The 25,975-nt window shown below is 38.3% G+C and overlaps 1 protein-coding gene across 6 annotated transcripts in view; it reads left to right on the forward strand.

The window, feature by feature from the left end:
• Positions 1 to 25,975, forward strand: part of NFIB (nuclear factor I B) — a 228,415-nt gene that overhangs the window by 6,252 nt on the left and 196,188 nt on the right. For 5 of the 6 annotated variants that reach the window (XM_031449721.2, XM_031449725.2, XM_010988175.3 and 2 more), the window contains exon 2: positions 1,015 to 1,546. In XM_031449721.2, coding sequence (XP_031305581.1) covers positions 1,015 to 1,546 — 532 coding nt within the window. Of the gene's footprint in view, positions 1 to 1,014; positions 1,547 to 3,870; positions 4,285 to 25,975 lie in introns of those variants that run through there. The other variant, XM_031449726.2, reaches the window with a different exon arrangement.

The following is a 25,975-nucleotide window of genomic DNA, read 5'->3' on the forward strand; positions in this document are numbered from 1 at the left end:
AGGGGTTTAGAATAATTGCCATACTCATGTGATCGGTTAACAAATTAACTGACTCTGCGGGGCTTCAGACTCTATAGGAAAGCCACCGGAAGAACCTCCGTGTCAATTTTGTTTTCGACTTTAGAAACTTATTTTAAAAAGCAAGAGTGTGGCTGTGTGTCTGGGAGAGAGTAGGAGTGTGCAAGTACGAGTGTGAGAGTGTGTGTGTGTGTGTAGTGTGTGTGTTGGGGGCTAGCATTGGAGGTGGAGGGGGGTAATGTGCTGCTTAAGAGTATGGAAACCTTCTGTTCAGGACACTGATACGACAAGCTGTGTCCTTTGCCCACTTTCCCTCACTGTATACCAGTTTCTCTAGTTACCACTCTTGGAATGGTGCTGTTTCAGTGTTGGAATGTTGGACGTTTGATAAGAAAATGGATCAAGTTTAATGGCGCATGCTCTTTGTGCCACCAGCAGCCTCTTGCTGAGAGCATGCTCCAAAAGCGGGAACCGTGTGGCATTACACTGAGCATCTATATGCTTTGTGTTTCTGTGCCACAGAGAAGAGAAATGAACTGTGGCATCGCTCCTGCCTTCTGAACAGCTCTGCTCCGATTAAAAAAAAAAAAAAATCTCACTGTGTTCTTTGTAAAATGGTACTGCTTAGTGTTAGTTGGTCAATCAAATATTTAAATACTAAATTAGGTGCCAAGCACCTTGGTTGCTTACGTTTTAAAGAATGTAGGATGCATGGTGGGAATGAGGGGGATGGGACTAGAGCGGAAATACAAATACAAACCTTATTTTCTTTTTAGGAGGGAGAATCAACCTGTGAATTTTGGTGGAAAGGGGGGCAGCTTGGCATACTTTATATTTTCTCAGGGTCCTGCTTTTTTGATGATTTTAAATAAGAATGTTATTTTTTATGCATAACTTTTTGCACCAAATTGGGATTGGATTGTGGTCTGATTGTTTGGAGCCTTGAAAACTAAACTGACGACGTGTGTCTTCTTTTTCCCCCCTCATCTTCCGCAGGATGAATTTCACCCGTTCATCGAGGCACTACTTCCACACGTCCGTGCAATCGCCTATACTTGGTTCAACCTGCAGGCTCGGAAACGCAAGTACTTTAAAAAGCATGAGAAGCGAATGTCAAAGGATGAAGAAAGAGCAGTCAAAGATGAGCTTCTCAGTGAAAAGCCTGAAATCAAACAGAAGTGGGCATCCAGGCTCCTGGCCAAACTGCGCAAAGATATCCGCCAGGAGTACCGAGAGGACTTTGTGCTCACCGTGACTGGCAAGAAGCACCCGTGCTGTGTCTTATCCAATCCCGACCAGAAGGGTAAGATTAGGAGAATCGACTGCCTGCGACAGGCAGACAAAGTCTGGCGTCTGGATCTAGTCATGGTGATCCTGTTCAAAGGCATCCCCTTGGAAAGTACCGATGGAGAGCGGCTCATGAAATCCCCACATTGCACAAACCCAGCACTTTGTGTCCAGCCACATCATATCACAGTATCAGTTAAGGAGCTTGATTTGTTTTTGGCATACTACGTGCAGGAGCAAGGTAGGAGCAGATTGTTCTTTCTTCTAGCCCGGCACACACTGCCCGCAAACCCCATATACGGAATCCTTGGCTTGGGTTAGATGGTCCAGGAGGCCCTTAGATCCCGTTCACCCACTCCGGGGAGAGTGGCATGCCCTCTTCCACTCACTGGTCCACGGCCATGTAGGAGTCATGGAAATAGACGTGGGGCTTTCCTACCTGGATAGGTTGGCTATTTAAGGAACAACCACAGAGATGCGTTGTCACATGTCTTTGAAATAATACACTGTTTCAAAGACACAGAATAGTCTGAAAACTGAAGTTTATTGCATGTCGCTTTTTGTTCTCGGCTACATCCTTTACATCTAGTCATCTTTTCCCAATTTGAAAATGTAACTTTATTTATGAATAGTCAAACTGTTCTTTAATGATCTTTGTATTAGCTTCCTGACTAGCAAGGTAGATAAATGTTTTTCACAAATCTGGTGCTTTTGCACTGAAAACAGAATTCACATTTCCTATTGCAGAATGCTTAGTTAGGATAGCCAGTATCAGAAAGTATTTCTTATGTAGACCTATGTTTATTTAATTTAAATATTTCTATCAACACCTACTTTTGATTGTGTAATATTCGCTGTAGATTAAATGGATTATAGTTCTAGTTTAAATAATTTATGTTATAATATTTTCCCAGAGTGACTTGGGAGCAGTTAATATTGTTCGTTTACTTGAATGTAAATTCATAAAAGTTACCAAGGAGAAAATTCGCAGCTCTCCTTACAGAACAAAAACAGAAAGTGGACTGGTTACACTGGTTTAAAATAAATCTCAGAAAGAATGCAGAAACCGCATACCATACCTATTTAAAAAAAAATACTTGATAAAGAGAGTGGTATAAATGTTGCCTGAATAATTCAAAAAAGGTGATATTTTTGCTGAGTGTTTTTGAGTTCATGAAATATGTTTATTATTTTTATTTTTCTTAATATAGTTTCCTTAAGGAGGTGAGAATTTTTCTTCAAGTAAATGTATAGGTATAGATGGCCTTGTATTATCAACAGTCCATAGTAAAACATTAAAAGAAAACCAGCCTACCAAAAGTGGACTGTAGTTTTTGATCCACCATAGATGGTAGGTCATTTCCTAACTTGGCCTAGCAGTAGGGAAAATGGCCTGCAGATGGCCAGGTGGCAGATGGTTATCTGATGTTCCTTGTGTAAATGTGGGGTGTAGTAAATTGGTCTGAATTCTATTATCATCCTTAAAAATAAAGTATCAGAATTCCTCGTTTGACTTAGAACTCTAGGTACTTACTATGTGCTTTTTGTCCTTATATTTCCTTGTTATAGTTTTAGAGATATGCTTACATGTCACTGAAAAATTTCCAGTTTGATTTTAAATAATGGTGCTTGATACCGTACATTTGGGTATATTTTTTTTTAAATGAAAGATTGCATTTATTATTTCTATGCACTTAAAAATTAAAGTCTAAGTAATGATGATTTGGGGAAACATATAGTTTTGCCCCGTGTGTCCTAAAATAAAAGCTCATTAACACATGACACTTAATTTGATTGACAGCTGTCTGGGAGGTGGCATTTTAAGGTGGGCTGTGTATCTGTGTTGGATTGACTGTAAATGTGTTGTAACTCTGCTGTGAAAGTCAAGGCTGGAAGTAAAGTTTTAAAAAGTGGGTCATGTAACTTTGTAGTGCAGGGAGGGAAGATTTGCAAGCAATTCAGTGCTGCTCGCATTTTAACTTGCTTGAAGGCTAGTCCTTGAGGTGTGCACGCATGTACTCTCACTCCCGGGGCAGGCAGCCAACTCTCTTGGTTGATGAACTGACAATAAAGAACATATCCTTTGGATTTGTGAAGATAGATTGAAGAAAGAAAAATGCATAAATGCCTTCTGCATTGCACCATCGGTCATGAGAATCATAAAGTTTGAAGCAACTCTTGGAGACCGCGTTTTCAGATAAAACACTGATTTTGTTGTTGTTTTGAGTCTCTCTTTTAAAAAGCCTTCCATTATTTTATACTGCACCTCTAATTTGTCTCTCCTGCTACCTGTGAACACTTCATCTCTTCTTAACATCTGTTGGCTCTTTCTTTGAAAAAGTCACATCAGGATGCTTTTGTGTTTTCCCTTTTTCAAAATTTATCTTTTTTTTTTTTTTTTGGTCAGATGTAGGTTAATTATGTTGTTTTGCAGTGCAGTTGGTTAAGGAAGGCATTTTAAAAGATAAGTCTGTAGTCAGTCAGGGGGCTGTGTATCTCCCATCATGACTCTTTATTTCTCTGCTAAGTTCATAAAAACCCACTTAAGTCTGTTTTATTATTCAGGTAAAGAAGTCTAAAGAGAAACATGAAAGAAAAATCAGAAAAGAAAAATGTGATGTTTGCAACAGAATGAGCAACAGAATTACCTTTCCCCCCTTTATTCTTTCTCTCCCCACTTCTAAACGACTGGGAGGAAAACATGAGAAAGAACAGAGAGAATGCCAAAGATGGTTGCCACTGGCACCAGGATTGGCATCAGACCCTCTTTGTTTAGCTCAGGATGCCTGTGATTTGTTAGCTGGCATCCGCATTGCAGTGTGGAGTGATGTTACAATGTATTGACAATTTCCAGATCTAGAAATAGTCCTCTTGGTTATTTATACAAGATCACAAACTGCATCTCTTCTGGAGGATGAAATAAAGACCAACAGATAATAAAGTTCATTGTTGACCAACTTCCTCTGCTTTTTCCCTCTTTCTCTTTTGGTTCAACCCACACTTTTTTTTTTTTTTTTTTTTTTTTTTGCCCAGCAGCCTCAGCCTCATCTCTTCTGAAATGTGGAAAGAGTTACTAGAGCTTTGACACAAGCTAGAGTGCTCCATCTGCATCTGATATGGTTTTGGGGAAAACGTATGCATTTTGAAATCATTTCTGATAGATAGTTCATTAGACTTCTGCATCCCATGGCCGCAAGGCAGGATCTCCTCCAAAGCGCAACCTCTTTTGTTATTCAGCCTCTCCTGTGCATAGAGTCTGGTTGACCGCAGTTTAGTCCATTTTTCTGTTTCTCTCCGCCTAGGAAGGGGTCATGTTCAAAATAGTCACTTATGAAATGATGCAGCCCCCCACTTTACCTAAAATAGGCACATCCTGTGGGAGCCCCTGTGTTTAAATCCATGAAACCATTTGACGTTACTGATTCAGAGGGCTGCGCTCCGGCTGTCTCGTTGCTGCAAGAACCGCCATTTTGTTAGTGAAGTGCCAGGCGAGGGGGAGGAAAGGCAGACTCTGTGCTTGATGCCAATAATGGTTGCCAGTGGCACCGAGGTTGGCATCAGACCCTCTTTGTCTAGTTGCTGAATGCCTTTGATTCGTTGGTTGGCATCCGCATTGCAGTGGGCACACTGGAAAGTTTTTGACAATCCCTGAATGAAAGCTGCTGGCTTGTTTGCTGCAGCAAACCTTAGCTGATAGAAAACCCTTCCTTTTTTTTTTTTTTTAAGGTTTTGTTTTGTTTTGTTTTGTTTTTTGAAGATGGTGACAGATTAAAGGAAAAAACAGCTCTAAAGTGGCCTCCATTTTCCCGAAGATATTATAGATGTCCGATGCTTCTTGGGCAGGTGGTACCTACCCGCATATTCTTTGTTACTGCCTTCATGAAAGCAAAGCAAAACAAAACACGACCTAGGCAAGCCTTGCACAGCACACCTTCCTGGGACAGAGGTATCCTCTGGGATGCTGGGTGTGCTCTGGGAAGGGTGTGGAGGACTAGCTGGAGGCAGTGACTGTAATCCACTTGCTAGGACTCACAGTGGCTTTCAGGCACATCACTGCTTGTCTCTGAGGCGATTTTTAGTTCCCTCAGTCTCCACACTTCCAAATTTTATAGTAACACGTTGAAAGGACCTCTCTCTTTTTTTTTTTTTCCTAGCTAGTAATGGATAACAGTGTAAATGCTTAAAAAAAAAAAAAATGAGAAAACCTAACACCAGGAAGACCATCCAAAAGGCTAAAATAATTTTGGTTGAAGTTTCCTAGATAGTCCGCATTAATATCGCTTTCCAGTTAACCACCATTATCTAGTTAATTAATAAGAGGGATTAACACTTCTACCCAAAGGGCCACACAGAAGGAAGTCTGGCCTAGGGGAGGCCTCGAGTCTCCAGGCTGTGTCCTGTCTGAAGGGGAAAACAGGCAGGGTGGGGTGGGGTCGGGGGGATGAGCTTTCTCTGAGGCAGGGAAGGGTTTTGAAGAGAGAGAGAGGTCACAGAACGCTAAGAAGTTTAACGATCTCAAGAGGGAGTAACTGTTGTCATGAATTTAATAGATTTGAGTTTAAACTGAGTCAGCCTAACTGATTTTTGGACCGTACTTTGCACTCTTATTAAACGTGTTTTGGAGTGCTGAAGAGAGTCCCAGAACCTCATGGCTCTCATCAAAGAGGAGTTTCCTTTAGCTTTGCAGAACCCTTGAAACTGTGACCCGCTGTCGGATGGCAGCTTTTGTTGTTTTTATGGTGAAATGTTATGATAATTAAAGTACATTTCGAAGTTGTGAAAAATGCGACTTGTTTACAGGGGAAGTTGTAATCATTATTATTGTTTTTGAAATAGAATCCTTCCTGGTTGTCACGTATCATTAGGGAGGAAGCAAATGCTAAGAATTGTTTTCCTCCTTCAGGTCCTGACTTTCAGAATCCTTTTGGGTAACAATTTTTTTTTTTTTTAATGAAAAGCCTAAATAGATAATTGTTTGCCAGTTGACAGCATATTTTAGCATTTTAATACATTTCACTTCCTTTGCAGGTATTTCCCATTATGGGGAAAACTAAGCTTTCATGATTTGTTAAAACGAGGCTGCTCTCCGGGATGACTTGGTGTGCTTACATTGTGCAGTGCTCAGAGAGCATAAGTCTGTATGCATGTTTGATTTAGGGGGACACTGTTACGTTTTCCCATCTAGCATCCTGTCCTTGACTGAACTCATGAACTCCAGCGCACATTTGTTTGCGTTCTGGCTCTCGCACAGTTCACCAGATACAGAAGGGCTCTTACTGGCGTGTCTTGCTCCTAGGCTTAACGAGACCTTTGTGGGAACATATATTGTAAGATAAGATACTTGGCAATTTTCTCACTGATAAGAAGAAAACAGGCTAAGGGGCCAGACCTCTCTGCCACGATGTCCCTGCCACGAGACAGCGTTGCCAGACGCTTCAAGAGTTAAACTCTGAGGCCCCAGTTGCCAGCTGGGAAAGCTTGGCATCTGCGCTCTGATATGGCAGACTGAGCTCTTGCATCGCTGTTAATATGACCTCACTTTTCAAAGAGGAAGGAGAGAGACAGAGAGAGGGAGAGAGAAAGATCATCTCTTACATCAATTACGGCTTTCAAATATTTAAAAAATATATCTCGATCCACTTTCTGGAGGCAGCAAAGATATTTCTGCTGACACCATTAGGTGTCCCTCCCCGCCAGGTACCCTCTCACCAGATACACAGCACTACACACATTTTGTGATAAAAATACTCGTCTAGGTTATGTGTTTAGGTTTGCAAATTGAGTGCACCATGCCTCTTGTGGGGTCAACTAACCCCATATGCGAAAGAACCAAAATGATGTTCATACTTCAGGAATAATGGTCATTTGGGGGAGCTGTACAATGGCAGGAGGTGATGGTTGGGTCTCCCAAAAGGGTGCTCCCTGACAGATACAGAATGTGTGCCTGGAGACGCAGGAGCTGGGCAGGAGCCATCTGGGGAGGCCTGTCGCCACTGCTCTGGTTCTTTCAAGTTTCTGTTTTCTAAAGTGGTATATGAGAAGTATATCCACACAAGACTGTGCTATATAGATTTGGTAGGATTTTTCATTTACTTACTTGTTTTGCCTCACTTTGGAATTTACGAGGAAACTGCCAAAAGGAAATTAAAGTTTTAATCCTCCATTAACTTTTTCCTTTGAAATTTGGCACTGTAATTTGGAACCACAATCCAAGATATCTAACTTAGTAAAGTCTGTCTCCTCATAAACTTTCATTATGCTCGATTGAACTGAAAAACTAGACCAGCGGGCTTTAAAAACTGTTTTATGGACCCTCTCACTCTCGCCATCTCCGCCGACCAGTTGGAATTTCAGCACCTGAAGGGGGAGGGACCCATTGAGAGGCTGAGTCCGAATTCTCTGAAATTGTTAAAAGTCGAGATAAGTAAGTTTTCAGTTCTGTCATCCCAGTGGCTTCCATGATAACTGACTTTATAACCTAAGGAAGGAAGAATTACTGCTCTATTTGGAGCCTAAGGTTTTCAGAGAGTGGAGATAGCTTATGAAACCCTCATGAAAATAAGAAATTCCTAACTATCTGAGAAGGAGGGGCAAAGGCTAGGCTGATTCCTGGCTCTGAAACGAGTTGTGGGTCGAAGTGTCTCTTCAGTTTGTGCAAGAGTGACATTTTCCTTTTTCTTCTTCTTCTTCTTTTTTTTTTTTTTTTTATTGAAGTATAGTCCGTCTACAGTGTGGTGTGGATTTCTAGTGGACAGCACAATGTCTGGGTCATACCTGAGTAGCAGGTTCTAGTTTGAAGTTGAGGCAGGTCCAGGAGTTTGTCGGAGCGCCCACCATGGCAAAGCAGGCGATCAGCCTACCTCACGTTCACAGCCAACTCGCCCAGCTTTTCTCCCCTCATCCTCGTGGAGGAGGGATCCTTTGAGAAATCTCAAGGCCTGGTGGCTCTGCGATCGGAAATGGGAGTGATTCCAGCAGCGGGCTGCAGCCAAGCAGGGCGAGAGGGGAGCTTCCTCCTCGTCAAGCTCACTTTGCTGTGGCCACGTGGTATGTCTTCTTATTTTAAAGTACGTTCTTGGGGCCTTGAACTCTCATTATGTGATGTGGTTAATTTAACCGAAATCAGTTGTTAGGATTTGGCACAGAGACTAAATCAGCAAACTGCGGAGAACTTGCGAAAATGAAGTTCATGTAGTGAGGAGGGAGTCTGCGCGATTAGTTTGTGTTAGACTGAATGTTACAGGATGTGAGGCTAATGGAACTTGAATGCTTGGGCTTTTTGGTTGTTACAGTATTCAGAAAATTGGAAGAAATGGCCACCAATTAACCAATGAGGTGGAAAGGCCTTAAGGCTGAAATGAAGGCCACACATACAAGAAGAAAAAAAAAAAATCCTCAAAATTTACATCAAGCAACGTTCTAAGATGGGAATGCAAGCTATTCTGGTGCATAAATATATTGTTTATAATAAAACACTTAGGTACACATATTCCCTCTGTTATGGTGATAGTTTAAACAGGACAGCATTGATGAATCACAGACAAATTAAAGAACTCTGAATAAGGACTATATAATTGAAAATATGGGGTGATGGATGAAGTAATTTTACTAGCTGAGAGTTGCCTGGAGGTTGTTTATTTTCAGAATCCCATTTTAAGGCAGTTCAGAGCATGTAGTAAGTTATGGATGTAGCACAAATCAGTTGAAAATGGGATTTGTTTAAACAAGTGCAAAAGAAAAAAAAGAAAATAAGAATTGCCTTTGGAAAAAAAATTCTTTAATCTAAATATATTGCAGTTTTAAAATTCTGTTTGGCTTCAACTCCATGTCTCAAAAAAGAACACGTAATAAATAGTATTCAATTGAATTTTAAAATACGTGTATCCCTCACAAAACTACATGAAAGCATCAGTTTGTATTGTGACACTAATATATATTCTGATGGTACATGAAACTGAAGGTCTTTTTCAAAGGTTCATTTTTTAGAACTCTTATAGAAAAAAAATTCATAGAGAAATCTATTGCTGCTCACAGGGATTGGTAAGAGTTTAGGGCAAAAATCTCATCATGAGCACAGATGTTAAGAAAGTTATTTGAAATAGGATGTTTTCTGCAATTCATGTGAGTAGAGGATTACATCTATGCCTATGCTAATAACACGAGTATGTCAATATAAAGTCTATATCCTCTATTAGTGAATTCTAAAGTGTGAAAAATGTTCCTGCTTAGGACAACTTGTATTTTATTATTCTGACATCTGCAGTTTCTGGATGGATTACCTTAAATTTGCTATGCTATGTTAAAAGCCTTGTTTTATGAGGTCGGTCTCAGCTTCTGGCCTTGGTGTCAGGAACCCTGCTACGTGATGCAACTTGCCTTGTTAGGTTTAATTGACCAAAGCTGATGTGTTAAAACAATTCATTTGTGCTGTAACTTATGCCCTGGCTAAGTTGCTACCTGAATCCTTTGACCTTGACTTGTCTGGGTCATGAAATGGCTGCAAGCTGTTTGACCTTTCTATTGTGCAGTAATGTCACTGTTTCCTCTTATTCTCTTATGGTAATAGCTGACAAAAAGCCCCAGCCCTGACTTGACACCCCAGTGGATTGAAGGCGTCCCTCCGCAGCAGCGACGTCTTCTGTTTGACGTGGTCTGGCTGTAGAAGTGACTTTCTTTTGTTTGCTGACAGTGATGGGGACAGATGTGCAGCCCTCCTTGCTACAGGAGGTGGGGGATAGTATTCTGGCACTTAGAGGGGTTTGGATTCCTTTTGCTTAGATTTTCAGTTTCCGTGTTTTATGATTATTCAGATCACCATTTCCTCTTCCCCTCTCTTCTGAGGTCGACTTTTCAGCTTTTTATATTTATGGTTTCCTTAATAATTACTTTTCAACATTTTCAGCTGTTACAATAAAAATATTTTATTGTCACTATATAGGGTAAAAGTGGTCACTTTAGTTATGCTTTGGGTTAGCAATGTGTAAGTCCTAAAATGACTGACTTTTAAACGTCACATTTTAAACTTGTCTGGTATTAGAAAAAGCTGTATCCTAAACATACAGGATTAAAGCAACATTTCAAAGAAACGAGAGTCATTTTGTAGCTTTATATATTCCATCTTATAACTTACAGTTTTAGGAGAAGCCTATTCTTGTGAATTAGATAACTGCATTTCATAACATAGTAGGGAGCCACTGGTAAATTTGAAGTTTGTATTTCTTTGGGAACACTTGCCAGCGTGTGAAATTAAATGTTTATTTTAACGAGTATAAAAATTGTTTTTTCCCTTTTTTATGAAGCCCTCATATGCAAAAATAGAGAATTTTACCTCTGGTCTCTTCTGAAGCAGTGCAAATAATTTTATTTTTAAAATATTGGAAATGCCTTCTAAAATTTTAAAACAGAGATATTTTTATCCTACCAAATTTTTCTTTGCCAAATATGACATTGTGTAGTTCATGATTTTTCCTATATTTGCCAGATTAAATATTTAAAAATCCAAGCTGTTACATTTTATTTTTAAATTATTAGAGGGAGAAAAGGAAGTTTAAGTTAGAATGTGCATTTCCTTCCTTGTGTGTCCCATACTGTTTACACGTGTGTGTGGGTACACTGACAGATGAGAGCCAGTGTGGTGCAGGCCCTCGAACCTTGGAAAAAGCACTCGTTTCTTCTATTCCCATTTAAAAAATACCGGAAATGGCAGGTGACAGGGCTTTTCTTTTCCTTTCTTTTTTCTTTGGGGGTTGTTTTTGTTTCAAACTATTTTTCCCCCCAGGAATGTTCACAAAATCAAGGGATTTAAATGCTTTTCAGCATCAGTTGTGTTGGTAACCCAGCATCCCAGGGCTCCAAGGAAGAGGGCGGAATGAACGAAAGGCGTTGAATCAGATTGTAGCCAGTAGCCTCAGTTGCTTTCTCCTGTTCTATAAAATCCAACCTAGCCTCGAAAACACCTCTCGCCTTTCTACTTTCTGCTTTCTGCTTTCTGCTTTCTGTTCATGGGTGTTCTCAGTGGTGGAGCCAACAGAGAGGCGAGTTTGGATGTGGTTAGTGGTCTGATGGGTCACATGCAGTGGGACTGCAGTATCCCCAGGGATTCAAAAAATTTCTGTGATTTCTTCCAGAAGTCTACCTCAGTCCCTCCATGGAGGTAATCTAAAACAAATCTCGGCTGCTGAGTTAAAGAGGGCTATGTTCCAGGATCATGGGTAATTGGTGTGTGTGTGTGTGTGTCTGTGTGTGTTTGTGTGTGTGTGTGTGTGTGCGCACGCACCCCTGTGCATGCTTGTGTGTGGTGGAGAGCTGAAGAGAAGTGTGAAGCTAGAGAAAAAAGAGAGAGGTAGGGTTTAGTTCTTGCAGGAATTACTTACGAAGGATGGTTCATTCATAGACGGAGAAGTAAATAATATGCCATTTAAAATATTCTGTCACCATTTGGATTTTGGATTCCTTCGCAGTTGAGCAGCTCTTTGTTCTTCCTGCCTTTTAGTTTTTGTAGAGCAGAGAATGTAAGTGCTCACATCTGCCATTTTGGTTCTAGTCTTGGTTCTGCCTTTTATCAGCCTTGTGACCTTGGCCAAGTCCCTTGAGCTCCATGAGCTTGGGTTTCTTGTTGTAAAATGGGTATTAAAATGCCTACTTCACAGGGCTGTTTTAGGATTACATGAAATAATGCATGTAAGTAAAAGCAGTAAAGTTAATAATAGCCATAAAGGAACGTAGCAAAATGTAGACGTCCAGAGAAAATACCCAGTAGTGTGGAGAGTGCATGATTAGGTATTGCAGCAAGAGGTCATCAATTCGTTTGTGTGTATCTCAGGTGATAAGACATTCCAAAGAGAAAATGAAAGTCCTGATCACAGTGGAATGTGTAGGCGTTTGTTAGTAAAACTTCTGAATGTAGGCGTACAAAGTTAGCTTGTTGTATACAGTATTTAGATCTATTTAAATTAGAATTATTGTTCAGTTTTAGTAATCTTTTTTTGTCAGATTTACCAGAGAATTAATTTCCTGATCAATCTAGGAGTAGTTGAAAAGAAGGAGTAAAATACTTTTATGAGTGGCTCTTTGAGTAAATAACTTAACTTTGATGTCAAATGAAGGATGTCCAAGGAAGTACTTGTAATTCATCGCACTCCAGTAAAAACATAAGACTTTTATTTATAAAAAAATTAAATTGCCAACACTTGGGAGAACTACACTTATGTTTTAGATTTGGCTGGACAGAAAGTGGTGATGATGTGGACTGGATTGTTCTTGAAGAGCAGGCTGCTGGTTTTTAGACTCTAAGTCTGAAAGTGTCTTATTTAAAAACAATCCCTACTTGGGTCAAAACTCAGAATGTTTCATTTGTTACATAAATTGTTTTGACTTTACTCCCCATTAAATCTTCCCCTTTAAATCAGTCTTTCCCACTTGTCCTTCATGGTGCTCAGAAAATTAATTAAATAATCTTTAGAGGAAATAAGTTAGTTTTTCTTATTTAAAGTGATTTCACGTTTTCTAAGAACAACCAAAAGCCAAACACGATGTGGTTAAAACATTTGCTTCTAGTTCCCAAACTAGACTTGCGATTAATGTTTGAGTTTGGTGGCTCTGGCTGGTTGGATCAGGGTGGCCCTGAAGCCTCTTTTGTGGGTCAGATCCTTGGGGAACCAGTCATGGTGCCTTGTCCATGGCCAATGGGGTGCTCCCCACTTTGGAAAGTGGACAGATTAGCCCAAGTCTGCACTCTCTAGTAGGCAAATACCTTAAATCACATGTCACACTGATGCAATGCTAAAAAAAAAAAAATCCTCATTTTTCTATGAAGCAGTTTATAATAATACATAGGGGTTCTAGCCAGGAGTTAATAGGAAAAGTTTTCTCACTGTTTGTTCATCTGTTAAAGGGTAACTAGAGTGTGCAGAAAGCAGAATCACAACATTGATTCGCTGGCTTAGATTCTGGTACTTAATTTTTAATAATCTGTGTCGTGCCTTTTCTTTTTGAGAACATACTTGGTGTTTAGTTGCTATTCTGTTCATGGCATACACAAAAATCAAGCAGCATGTATTTTATTTAGTACCTAAAAAAAAGTACATCCACAATTTTATAACATACGTAAACTGGATTGCTGATGATGGCAGAAGGATTTAGTATTTTGTCTTTTTAATCCATTTGAAAAGCTTTGTTTGCACTTATGATTTAAAGCCGATATTGACCTGAAATGGGCATGCATACATGGCTCTTAAATGTCAGTTGCCTTTCAGAGCCTCCTGGAGATGCTAACATATTTCTATAAATTTCCTGATGGTAAAGCATTAATATTTTTGGTTAAGACTATAGTTATCATGTAACAGTATCTGTTCTATTTACAGTCTCCAAATAAGGGGAAAGCTGCTTATAGTAATATGAGGATCACTGGTCTTACAATAATTAAATAGACTTGTTATACTGCATTAATCCCTTTTGGAACATTTGGAATGACTTCTTAGTACTAACAAACACAGTATTAGGGTCTACAATTAATCTGCTTTTTGTATCCAACATTTGTATAATATAAAACATGTGTATAGAGAAACATATTTCAGGTTTAAGATGAGCTCATAGGAGGACAAAATGAAATTATATTGGATTGTTAAGCAATATGACTATGATTTCAAGTACTGATAAAATATGGAATTCATCTGAAGTCAGCATAGGTGGACAAATGGTCTTTCTTAAGTTTTTGGTTTTTGATGAAGACCATGTTGGGGCTCTCAGAATTACTTTTCTCCTGAGACCCAAGTTTTGTACATGACATACCAGATCTATGCATTATGCAATGGAAATTTTGGTTCAAACTACTATCCAGGAGATGTGTTGACACCTTGTAAGCTGGTGTTTCCTGCTTGGCACCTGCGTTGATACAGCTATTTATTAATCCTAGAGAAAATGAAATAGACCCGATGTTAAAGCCTGGTCATGTCTTGTTCTGTGTTTCATAGAAATGGTTTAAGTTAAGAAGAGACTCTGCATTCCCTATTCAAACAGCGTTGTTACAGATTTGTTGAAGGGACTTCTGAGTTAGGATTGTATTTGTAACCTTCTGTTGTGGAAGCCCCATGAGGCATAATTTCCTCCTCAACGTGAGCTCTTTTATTGTTGAGTTTTTCGCATCCAGGCATGTGAATTCAACCTTGGGTGCTGCAGTTTCAGGGAGAAGATTTCGTGAAGGCCGAGGTGTTAGTTCAGTTCTGGGACAGACTGCATGCGTATCGCGGAGTACCATGGAAGGGCTGGGATTACTGAGTGGTTTGTAGCCATTTTAGACCATGTGCCTGGGACCAGCTAACACATTGTCAGGGAAAAACATGATGTAGCAACAATATTAGATCATGCAAATGAGACTACTGAATAGTAATAGTTATGGGCAATATTTTGGAAAACACTGATTAGTGACAGTTTTATTACAGCAAATGTATGTATCAAGTCCCTAGATTTCATTGTAATGCACTGAAAACAGATGTCAAAGTGTCCCAAACAGAATTTCATGGTTAATCTACATATTGCATGGAAAGTACAAACAAACCATTTAGAATTCTGTTATTTAATCCTTTTAGAAGGAATGAAAATATACAATTTAGATTTACTCCATTCTTTCTTTTAATTTCAGTTTTTGTTTTCTAGGCGCTGACGATAAATTATTTTTTTGTTTGCTATTTTCTTAAGATGCATGTGGGAGAAGACATATCTGCATATGGACATGGTTTTACTTAATGTACTTTGAACTGTAAGCGTTCTGAACACAAGGTCTTTTGCATTAAAAACAAAAAAATTAGGCTCTAAATTATTTAGTGACCTGGTAATGGAATTACCTTCTTCTCTTCCTTTGTTTACTGAAGTAGTTTCAGTCTATGCCACATAGTGATTGAAGCAGTGTGCTGAAGTGGGGAGAAAGAAATCGGTAGCCCTCCCTCTTGCAAGTACCTGGGAGACCTGGGGCCTCTCAGGGACTCAGGTGCTTTATCCGTCCAGTGAGGGAGTTGACTAGAAGACCTCCACTACCCGCTTAGCTCCGGCATCTTAGGAATTTGGCTTCTGGTTACCCTGGCAGGGGGAAGATCTCCTTCGTGTTAAGCAATATTTAATGAAGTTTAGCATGCTCTTGTTAAATTTGGGGGTTTAACACCTTTTATTTATTAAAGGGAAATAGAAAATGTGTAACTCGATTCTTGAGTAACACTTTCACGTTGCTCAATTCAAAGTCCAGTAGTCACATCATTTGGTTCCATCTAGATAAAAGGCTTGCTTTTTTTTTTAAGAAAAAAGTCTTTAACTCATGGAGTTTGAGAGCTGGAAGAATCGCTAGAGACCTTCTGACTTTGCAGCTGTGGGTGCTGAGTCTCAGAGAGGCCCAAAGCCGCTCTGGTCACTTGTGGTAACTTTATTGCCGCACGGGGGTAAATAAGCATAAATAATGACAAGTGTTATTTTGTGAACATGGCAGCAATTTTTTTTTAGGTGCATAGAGGAAAATCATGGTTACAAGGCACGTGTTATCATTTGTAATTTATTGAAATCAATTGATTCAAGAGGCCAGTTTTTTTTTTTAATTGCTTTTCATAAGATACATCCTAATGAAGTCAATCTACAGCCCTGATCTTCATGAGAATGATTTTTTTTTTTTTCTTTTTCAGTGGGTGGAAAATACTGTTTAAATTACGGTCAGCTAATATGGATTTAATAGTGGTTTGAAAACAGAAAGAATCCGTTAAAAATGTAGTGCCAGACTGCCAGTAACATTAAAGGTCATGTTGGAGACTGGTTGAAGAAAAACTGTTTTTGAAAGTCAGATATTGGAAGAAAAGGTGGGAGCTGGTTATGAGGAGCTGGTTTAAGTTCTCCTTCCTGGAAGTCCACAGTTTTCAGATTAGCTTGATAGTTACTACGTCTCCTTTTCCCTTTGTGTGGTGTATATGTCTCATCTGAATTTAAAAGCTGCTTTTTTCCAGTTTAAAACAAACATCCATATACCCTTTTTTATTTGAGATGTTTCCAAGAATTTTTTCTTAGTTTATTTTTAAAAACCAGAACGCATTAAATTCACAAGGGGAATTCGATTTTGAAAGGAAACTTTCAATGAATCCTTTTGCTAAGGTAAGAATTCTTTTATAACATGAAAGATTTATCTTTAAGTTATGTTCTATGAGTGTCCCGTAATGTTCTTAAATACATCAAGACACCCCTGAATACAGCAGAGATTAGTGATTTTTAAAGCAGAGATATTAGCAGTGTTAGAAAAATTTAATATCAGCTACTTTTTCAGTAGCTAACTTCTTAGTTTGATAGTTTATGAAGAAAGCTTAAAAACATGTATTAAAAGCACAATTGTAGATGGAAAAATAGATGAATAAAAGCTGGGTATTATGTAAGTTCATGACACCAAGCTCAGTGGAAATGCTATGGGAGCACACTATTAAATAGTATTTGCTGAATGAATGAATATAAATGACTTACGCTGAATATAGAACATTAAGGGCAAATCAGACGACTGTCACTGTGATAATTCAAGGGAAGTTCCCCAAACTGGGGAAATCTCATTTTTCCTGAGACTTGCTTTGTTTTCTTTTGTATTTCCCATGATGGCTGGTCACCATACAAAAGTGTCATCCCACCTTTTATATGTTCTTTAAGTTTTAAGAATGAACAAAATAAAACCATATGAAGTATGGTGTCCATGTTAGCAATAGAACATATTCTAGAATCAAGCTGTGACTGTAAATGTTTATTTTACTACTATTCACTATGTCATTCGGTAAGTTAGTTGTATTTTCTGTGGCTCAGTTTTTTGAGCTCTGCAGTGGGTACATACTTTATTTGGCAGTTGTGAGGGTGAAATGAGAAAGTGCTTGTGAGGTGCTGAACACCGTGCAGGTGCTCAATTAGATGTTTGCAATTACTGCTATGACGCTTAATCAGTAACCAGTACGGTGTTTGCACATAGTAGGTCCTTAGTACTTATTTGTTCAATGAATGAATGCTCACCACCTGTGCTAAGGATTCTGGAAGACTTGATCTCCCTTTTCTGGGGCAGAAGATTAAATTAGGGACACTACTGTGCCAAAAGTGGGAAGAAAAATGTTAATATAGCAAAAATGAAAATATTTCAGTCGCTAAGTAATGTCTCAACACTGATCCCTAAAGAAATGAACAATATAGTACCAGAGCAAATAAATCATAATGCTCATTTCAGTATCCGTAGGTGACTTAAGGAAATAGCCTTTCTTAGGAGCATAAAGACATACTACTTTCCTGTATAAATTTCTTCTTAGAATCTGATGTACTTTATCCATTTTTCATAAGGTTTTTCACTGGGTTGTAGGAAATCTCAGACGTAAAGATAATCGGGAAGAAAAAGAGCGCATCTACATAACCGTTGCCGGGCAGGGAATACCGGAATCAGTGGTGTTTTATGCAGGAAACCAAGACTTTAAGATCGCAAACATTTTCATGGGCTTGAATAGCGATCTATGTTTTTTCTCCTTTACGTCTCTGAGAGCACTGAATAGTCCCACAAAAGTTTGCAGGAGATATCTTAGTATTTTGTGTAAGATTATTTTCTGAAGAATAATTTTTACTGTTTTATTCGTTAAAAAATTATATAATTTAAACATTATTTTGCTAATGATGTATTTTAAGTGCCTAAAATATTTTGGTGTTATCAACTTTCCTCAACAGTCACTGGATAAGAATCTTTATCTTGTTATTATTCATTTAATCAGTCATTAGATTTTCCCAAAGTGCGTGTATATGTGTATATCTGTGTGCATATATATGGTACATTAATTTTTTAAATTTGGTATGTGATTAATAGGATTCCACATATATTGTATAGTCAAGGAAACGGACATGTATGGGTTTATTAAAATGTATCTTTCAAGGAAAATGTAGAACACTTGGTACACAGGTAAAAAATGGTTAAGAAATGCATTTATTGAGCGGGAGCTTTGTTCTAAGCATTTCAATACTTTAGGGAGTTAGGAAAAATAGTGAAAATTTAGATGGCCACTCCCAAATAATTTACAGGTAGAAAAGAGAAGATAACGGTCACTTGCAGTGTTTATGAAAAAGAAAAATGCCGAAGATAGTGGAAGAAGTATACAATTAACTGTCTCACCACGCACTATACATAGTCAGATTTGCCAGGTCCTCTGGGTGGAGACCCTGTGGGACTGCACTGGAAAGGTCACAGAGAGGAGGTGAATCTTCAGCAGCGTTTTCTCAGGGGTTATGTAACGAAAACAAAACAAACAGAGACAGCCGAGAATCTACCTCTCATATAAATGCGTTCTATTTGGCAATAATGTATACTGTACTGGGAATTATATATTTTTGTTATGTTGGTGGAGTAACAAATTTGGTGTTTTGTTTAAAAAATTTGTTAATAAAGGAAAAATCTAATAGGAAACTGTAACCCAGATGCTAAAATACTCTATACTAAATGCCTTTGATTGGGTTAATTGCTCTTTTTTTTTTTACTGTGGGTAGTAATATTGAATTCTAATAAAACTACATTATTCTTATATATAGCTGACTCCTAGATTTCAGTGTAATCCTATATACATTGTTTTAAAATGTTTTATTTAGTATATTTTAAATTTATTCTAGTATCTTTGTTGTTTATAATTATAATCTTGAATGGAAAATGTGAACATATATTTGTCATGTGTCATAGCTAATAATTTATTTTAGATATTTTATAATTGATGATACAATTCTCTAGGCAGTTAAAAAAATCTGGAAAGCAGAGTATTTTGCAAAAGATACTTTATTTAAAATATATTCTGAAGTTAACTGAATTCAATTTTGTGTCCAGTTTGCACCACTATTATTATTATTATTGTTTTAAAAATCAAGAGTGGCTCCCCAACTCAGTAGAAAAAAAGAATGGTTTCAGTGTGAGGAGATGTGTTTTATAGTCAGGTGAAAGTATCTGATCTGATGCAAATTTATACTTTTGTTACTAAGTAATGACTGGTGTAGTGACACACCCAAGAATAAGATAACCCCAGCTTTATATATTGAATTTTCCTAATATATTTTGATGATATCTATTCTAGAATATAATGTTTCCTCATAGAGTATTAGGGAAAAATATAAAATGAAAACCATGGCCATCCCTTGACTCTAGGTAGTGTCACACTCTTTCAAAGTAGCCTTCAAGCTTTAAAGGTTACCAGGCTTATCTCCTGAAGATGGAATGGAATCTAGTGCGTGAAACTCTCCATTCCTCCGGGCTTCCCCACCTCCTCAGACAAATAGGACGTGAATGTCAGTTCTTAGAGGGCAGCGAGCAGGTTTTCTGTTTGTTTTTTTTTTTTTTTCCACACTTCTCTTCCCCTTATTCCTCATTAGGGGATTTACTGTGTTGAATGTTGATTATGATGTACAGATACAGCAAGATTATGAGCACTGAAATTTAAAAGGAAATCTGTCTCTGCTGTTTTATGATGGCATTTTAAAGCCATTCTTCTCTCTGCACACAAGTTGCTTAGTCATTCAATGAATATTCATTGAGTGCCTACTGTGTATCAGGTGCTGTGCTGGGTACTGGGATTTCAACATAGAGAAGACAGACATTTTGGTAATGTTTCAGTCAGGAAAGACAATTTAAGAATTACCCGATTTTATTTTATTTATTTATTTATTTTTAACTAGAATGTACTGCTATTAGCTGCTTAATAAACACTTTGTGGAAAGAGTAATGGTAGTGATTATCATTTGAAGGAAATGACTTATGGAAACTTGTGACAATTTCTGAAAAAACATTGAGATGATGAGAATAGATTATTCTGATGACCCAGTATAGTGTTTTTCATCTGTATGACAAAAAATATTTTTGTTGGGTATATGTAGAAATAACAAGGATGTTCTATGACATCTTGTAGCATGTAGCTTTTCCTGCAGGACATTGGAAACATGTCAGGATGCCTTTCTGAACTCTGGCCTTGCTCCTAACTGGAGCCATTGCACTGGGCTCTGAGCGGCATTAGCACCATACCATTCAGAGGTGAGAAAATCAAGAACACTAGTGAAGCTTGGAGGCAGCGTGAGTACACGTTGGGTTTCTTGGTGGCGACTGCAATCAATGAAAGAGATGGAAGAATGGAAATGTGGCACTGGAGGTACTCCCAACAACTTCTCCAACTCCTTAGATGTCAGCAGAGCTGGTGCAGATTTTGCCATTAACGTGTCAGTCTGACGAGCGACTGACTGAAGGAAGAGACCAGGAGTGCAGGGAATTAGAACTTGCTGGAAGGAGTCTTGAAAACAGTGTCCTACAGTTGAAACTGGGAGTCTTGCGTCTGAAACTCTGCTTTTTATCATTTTTAGCTGTATGACTTTCAGCAAGTGTTTTAAAGTTCCTGAGGCTCCTTTTCTTCCATGTAAAATTGGGTTAATAACATATCTTAAAAGACTTAAGTCGGGCCAAGTGAGTTACTGCCTTGGAAAAGGCTTTGCAAACTGACTCGATCCTCAATAGATAGTTTAAATAAAGGTAGGTAGGATGTTTTAGGCTGCGATGGTTTTTCCACTATGATTTTTAGTGTATAGTTGTCCAGCTGACGTTTAGTGAGCACTTAACTGTGTACCAGCCATTGTTTTCAGAGGTTTTTTTTTTTTTTTAATCTTTGTAACTTGTTTAGTCCTCACTAACTATATGGGGTAGATACTTCCCTGTACTTTCACAGATGAGAACTCTGTGGTATCGTTAAGTGACAGAGCCCTAATGTGAACCTATGTAGTTTGTCTCTGGAGCACCTTCTTAACCCTCATTCTAGGTGGTGAAGTTTATCTACATTAGGTCAGAAGGAACAAAAGAAAATGTTATATAGTGAGGGATAATCTCTGCATGTTAGAAAGAGAAGCTCATTTTAACTTATTCACATATTTTAAGAAGGATTGAAATGATCCTTTGTCTTTGATTTGTAAGTTGTTTCTTTCAATTTTGACTTATTAATTCTAATATGGAAAGTAAAAATTATAGTGCTTTCCGGGCCAATCTTGTCTCCTAAAGTAAGCAGTCTTTCTCATTCGTTGTTTTCTCTTATACTATTGTGCTTTTGTATGAGACCCTGAAATTGGATGTGTTTATTGTGTAGACCACAAAGGATACATAGGGAAGATAAAACAGCCTTAAAGAGAGGATTAAGCAAGTCAAGAGCCGTGCATGGTAATCCAGCTGTTCAAGAATCGGCATCCTGGTCTTTATGATTGGTTTATGATAAAAACCCTCCCTGTTTCACTCACACCATGCTAAATTAATGGTTTTCCTTACAAGTCTTAGAATCTTTTTTCTGATTCTATTCTTCTTATTTGTTAGAAAAGCTGGAGTGTTCTTCTCAGGTTTATTGACATCTGTTTACAGCTGAAAAAATGTTTTCTGGGCTCTGTCTTTGATGAGAGTTTTCTGAAGAACAGATACATGAACAGAGGAGAGGTATTTTAGTTTCCATAATAATTTCTGTGTTGAATTTTTCTAAACAGACACAAAACTAGTTTTGAATTTTAGGTGCCTGCTTTGTGGATTATCTAGGTCAGAGGTTATAAGATGTTTAAATCATCCGAGGGTTTGCAGGGCAAACACTTTTCCATTCATGTTTCATTCACTTTTGGGTTCAGTGGATTGATTTCCTTTTTTAGGTAAGAGACCGAGAGACTTAGTGAAAAGGATAATGTGACGGGAGGACCCTGCAGCGATTCTGGTTTCTCTTCAAAAAAGACAGGAACCCCCCGTATTATTACTGCTTTATTACTATGGTAGTGGCAATTGGTAGTGATAGTGGCAATAGCAAAAATAACTACATGTGTCGAGAATGTCCTGTGTGCCACCTGAATTGTTTAATGTAACCATTATAGTTACCCAAGGAAGTAGGTATATTGTCATCATTTAATAGATGAAGGAGTTGGTTTGAGTGTGTCGAGTAACTCTCCAGTCAGACAGCAAGTGAGTGACAGAGCTAGGATTTGAACCCAGGACTGCCCCCGTCCCTTCTCCTAGTCCCAACTTCGCTGCTACTACCTCTCCATTCGCAAAAGCCTGTTCCTCAGTGTTCTCCAAATAAAACAATTTCTTGTTTTGAAGGGTCTTTCTTTCTTTTCAAAGGACATCAGTTGCATTTTTTAATAATGTTTGCAGGTGAGATAAAGAACTGTCCCCAGATCTCAGTGCAGTCCTTACCTAGAGGAAGAGATAATTATATGTTGTTTTTTTTTCTGTCCACTGTAAATATTTCTTCCTTCTACCCATCTGCATGTGCATTGGTTTGCTCTGTCTCGCTGTGAGTGACAAGTGACAGAAATTTCTCTGGTGTTCTTGGACATGGGCGCACAACATTTAAACATACTGGCTTTATATATTTGCCCCCAAACCTGGATGTAGATACTTTTCCCTTCCTGTTCCTTTGGTTTCCCTTCAGAGGTGCTTTACAAGCAGACCGAGGCCCAGGCTGAATCAGCCTGCGTTCCTGCAGCACTGAGCACCATCGGGGTTGCTCTGGCCCTGAATGAGGAGTCCATTGTCCTCAAGGACATTATGTTAAAGCCCTTAACTGTGAACTTGCAGTCAAGATGCTAGACTTCCCAGTTAGTTACACAGAAACTATTCTGTCTGGGCTGGAATGTGGCAGTTAAGACAGGGGAACTTTGATCCTCAAGATAAAGTGGGTACAGACACTAGCTCACTGTTGCCGTTTTGCCACAGTTTTAATTTGTGTAGTTTTTTTCTCACTTTAATCTAAATGCCTTGAACCTGTGTCCACTGAATGGTGGGATGACACAAATCAATGGGTATTTTGTTAGAAAACCTTTAAGAGCAGCCAACGCAGCTGATTCCCCAAGACTTCCCCCCACCCCAACCCCAGTCAAGAATTACAGTGATATTTAGTTATGTCAGTTAGTTTTCTTTTAGGATGTGTGCCAGACTTTAATCTCTGGATTTGATATTTATGTGGTTATTTATTTAATCTTTTAACCCTGTCAGAATTGTCTTAGCCAGCTCTGAGGTGGCAGTAACCATAACACAGTCACAACATCTACTATTTATTAAGCTCTTACTCTGTGCCAGGCGCTGTGGTCAAGTGCTCTGCGTAGTGTATCTCACTGAATCCTCACAGGTACCTGATGTGGAAGCCGTCACTCGTAGCATCATCATCTTCTCGTTAGAAGTAAAAATATTCAGGCAGAAAGCAATTTGGCCATGACCCAGGTTTACACAGCAGTAGGGAGGAGCTGGAGCAGGGGTTTGGACCCAGGTATTTAGGCTCTGGAGCCCTGCACACCTGGCTGCCTGGTTCCTCATGAGTTCTGTGGCTTTGGGCAAGTCAGCCCACCTTCAGGAACCCGTTTCCTGATCTGTATAAAAAAAAAAGAAAAAAGAAAATGCTCTTGCATTCCTGATCAGCTTATTAAGAAGACCAAATAAGAAAAGCATATGGAAAAAAACCCCCAGACGCATCTATGTACACTTCTAAGAAATACGCAAATAAATCATTTTAATGGTGTTAGCACATTCTAAAGATTGTGTTTCTATATTGCTATTTCTATGAATAATCTCAGAAAAGAATTCACCTCACTTATAATTTGGACCTCTGCAAAGTGAGGCACTACATATAATACAATATTGTTGTGATATTGTCATTTCTATTGTTGCTGATTGTACAAACCATTTTATACTTTGGAGGAAAACTCATCAAAAACAAGACTGCATTTTATTCCCAAGTATCATGCTTATTAAATGATGTTTGTTAGATATTTATTGCTCTCTGGGTGCCCTTTGGTACCACTTTGGTGGGGAGGGGACGGCTGACAATTATAAAAAGAAAAGAAATGGATGTAACAGCCCTGTCTGTAGCCAATAAAATGAGGTAAACAGCTGGATAATTATTGCAAAAATGTTGTCAGTGTAAGTAGATGGCTTCAACATTTAAAAATTACTCTCCAAATAAGGCAACCTAAACTCAACTTATACAGTAGCAGAAGTTGTGATATGGAATCAAATTACCTCAGTTTTTCTTTTCCCCTGAGTAGATACAGCTGCAAAATAGAATATTTTTAGAATGAGCGCTTACCACAAAATGTTTCTTCTAAAATTTAAACTTGATTTTTAAAAAATATAATAAGATTTTTTTTAAAGTATGAGTATTTGACCCATACAGTGCGTATTTTGTATTCCTTTGAGGATTTATGAATATATAATTTAGTAGTTTTTATGCTCACTCAGTTCATTTCCTTGAAAAGACAGGTGTGGGGTATTCACCTGCGTGTATGTGTGTGTGTGTGTGTGTGTGTGTGTGTGTGTGCATCTGAATGTGTGAAAAATGGCAGCTTAGGGATTACAACAATTTAGTCAAGGTCATAAGTGACCCGACGTGCCCTTGAGCATGCTGTTTATAATTGCTGTGGTTAGTTTCCCTTCTCACTGTTTTTACCTATAATGTCAAAACACAATTATATGGAGTTGGTATGTTCACTAATAGCAGTTTATCTCTGCATGGTTTATAGACAGAGTCAAAAGCCAACAACTATAATTACATCCATGTTTCTAACTTAGCAGCAAGCTAGAGAAGTGTGGTTGAAGTCTGCTGTGGGTATAGTGCAGCCAGTAGGAATTACAGGGTAAAGTCATTGCTTTGCATTCTTTTGGTTTTACAATCATTGTTACTTAAATTTTGTTTTCTGGATCTGACCACTGTCTGTTGTGTTTATATGACCACATAAAGAGTGGTTGAGTTACGTGGCTCTCCACTCTATTTTCCTTCTGCTTGCCTTCCTCTATAAATGTACTGCTTCCCCTTTCACTTTCTTCTGACTCAGCAGACAGTACATCACAGTTAATGGTTTTCTGAAGCAGCCTGATATTCATGCTCTATGGAACCCATAAGACTTCTACTATTTGCATTATACGTTTAATTGGATAATTGTGGGAACCATGTTGAACTGTTAACAACTGTCAAGGCTTTGATTAATCTTTTGAATGTTCATTGGCATGGTTCAAGTTAGCAACCACAATGCAGATTTTTGTTTTGTTTTGTTTTGTTTCTGTTGCTGTTCTCCTGATTATTTGAGAGGGTAAAAAGGATTTATCTAGAAAAATGTGTGTAATTTCCCATTTTGGTTTACCTTCCGTATTACGGCAAAAAAAGAAGCAATGCAGTTTATGGGTCGCTAGTTTATTTTGCATATGAAATATTTCTGTCTAATAAACCTCCAGATAAATTACTATAAGAAAGCCTTCTTGCATTTTTAATAACCTCATTGATATAAAATAAAAAAGAGAATCTTTACTTTCAAAACAGTACTCATTTGAGCACATAATTTAGAAGAGGTAATTGAAAGGAAACCACCGTAAACTTGAAGAACATTTGGTATTGAACTGCAGGTGAATTATGCAGGGTATCATTCTTTTACCTAAGTGTGTTCACTTCATATGGATCGTGTATGATGTGAAACGAACATCAGAATTTGTATAGCAGAAAATTCTATTCAAACATGAGTAACTTTGAGGCACTCTTAACATTTTTTGTCTGTTTCACTTGACGTGCATGTCAGCCTGCTTGTGGAACAATAAAATATTTGCTTTTCCTTTAGTAATCTGTAGGTAATTATGATATTTGGCTTAATGATGTGCAGTTTTGGGGATTTG

The sequence above is a fragment of the Camelus dromedarius genome, chromosome 10, assembly GCF_036321535.1.
Source record: "Camelus dromedarius isolate mCamDro1 chromosome 10, mCamDro1.pat, whole genome shotgun sequence".
Lineage (NCBI taxonomy): Eukaryota > Metazoa > Chordata > Mammalia > Artiodactyla > Camelidae > Camelus > Camelus dromedarius.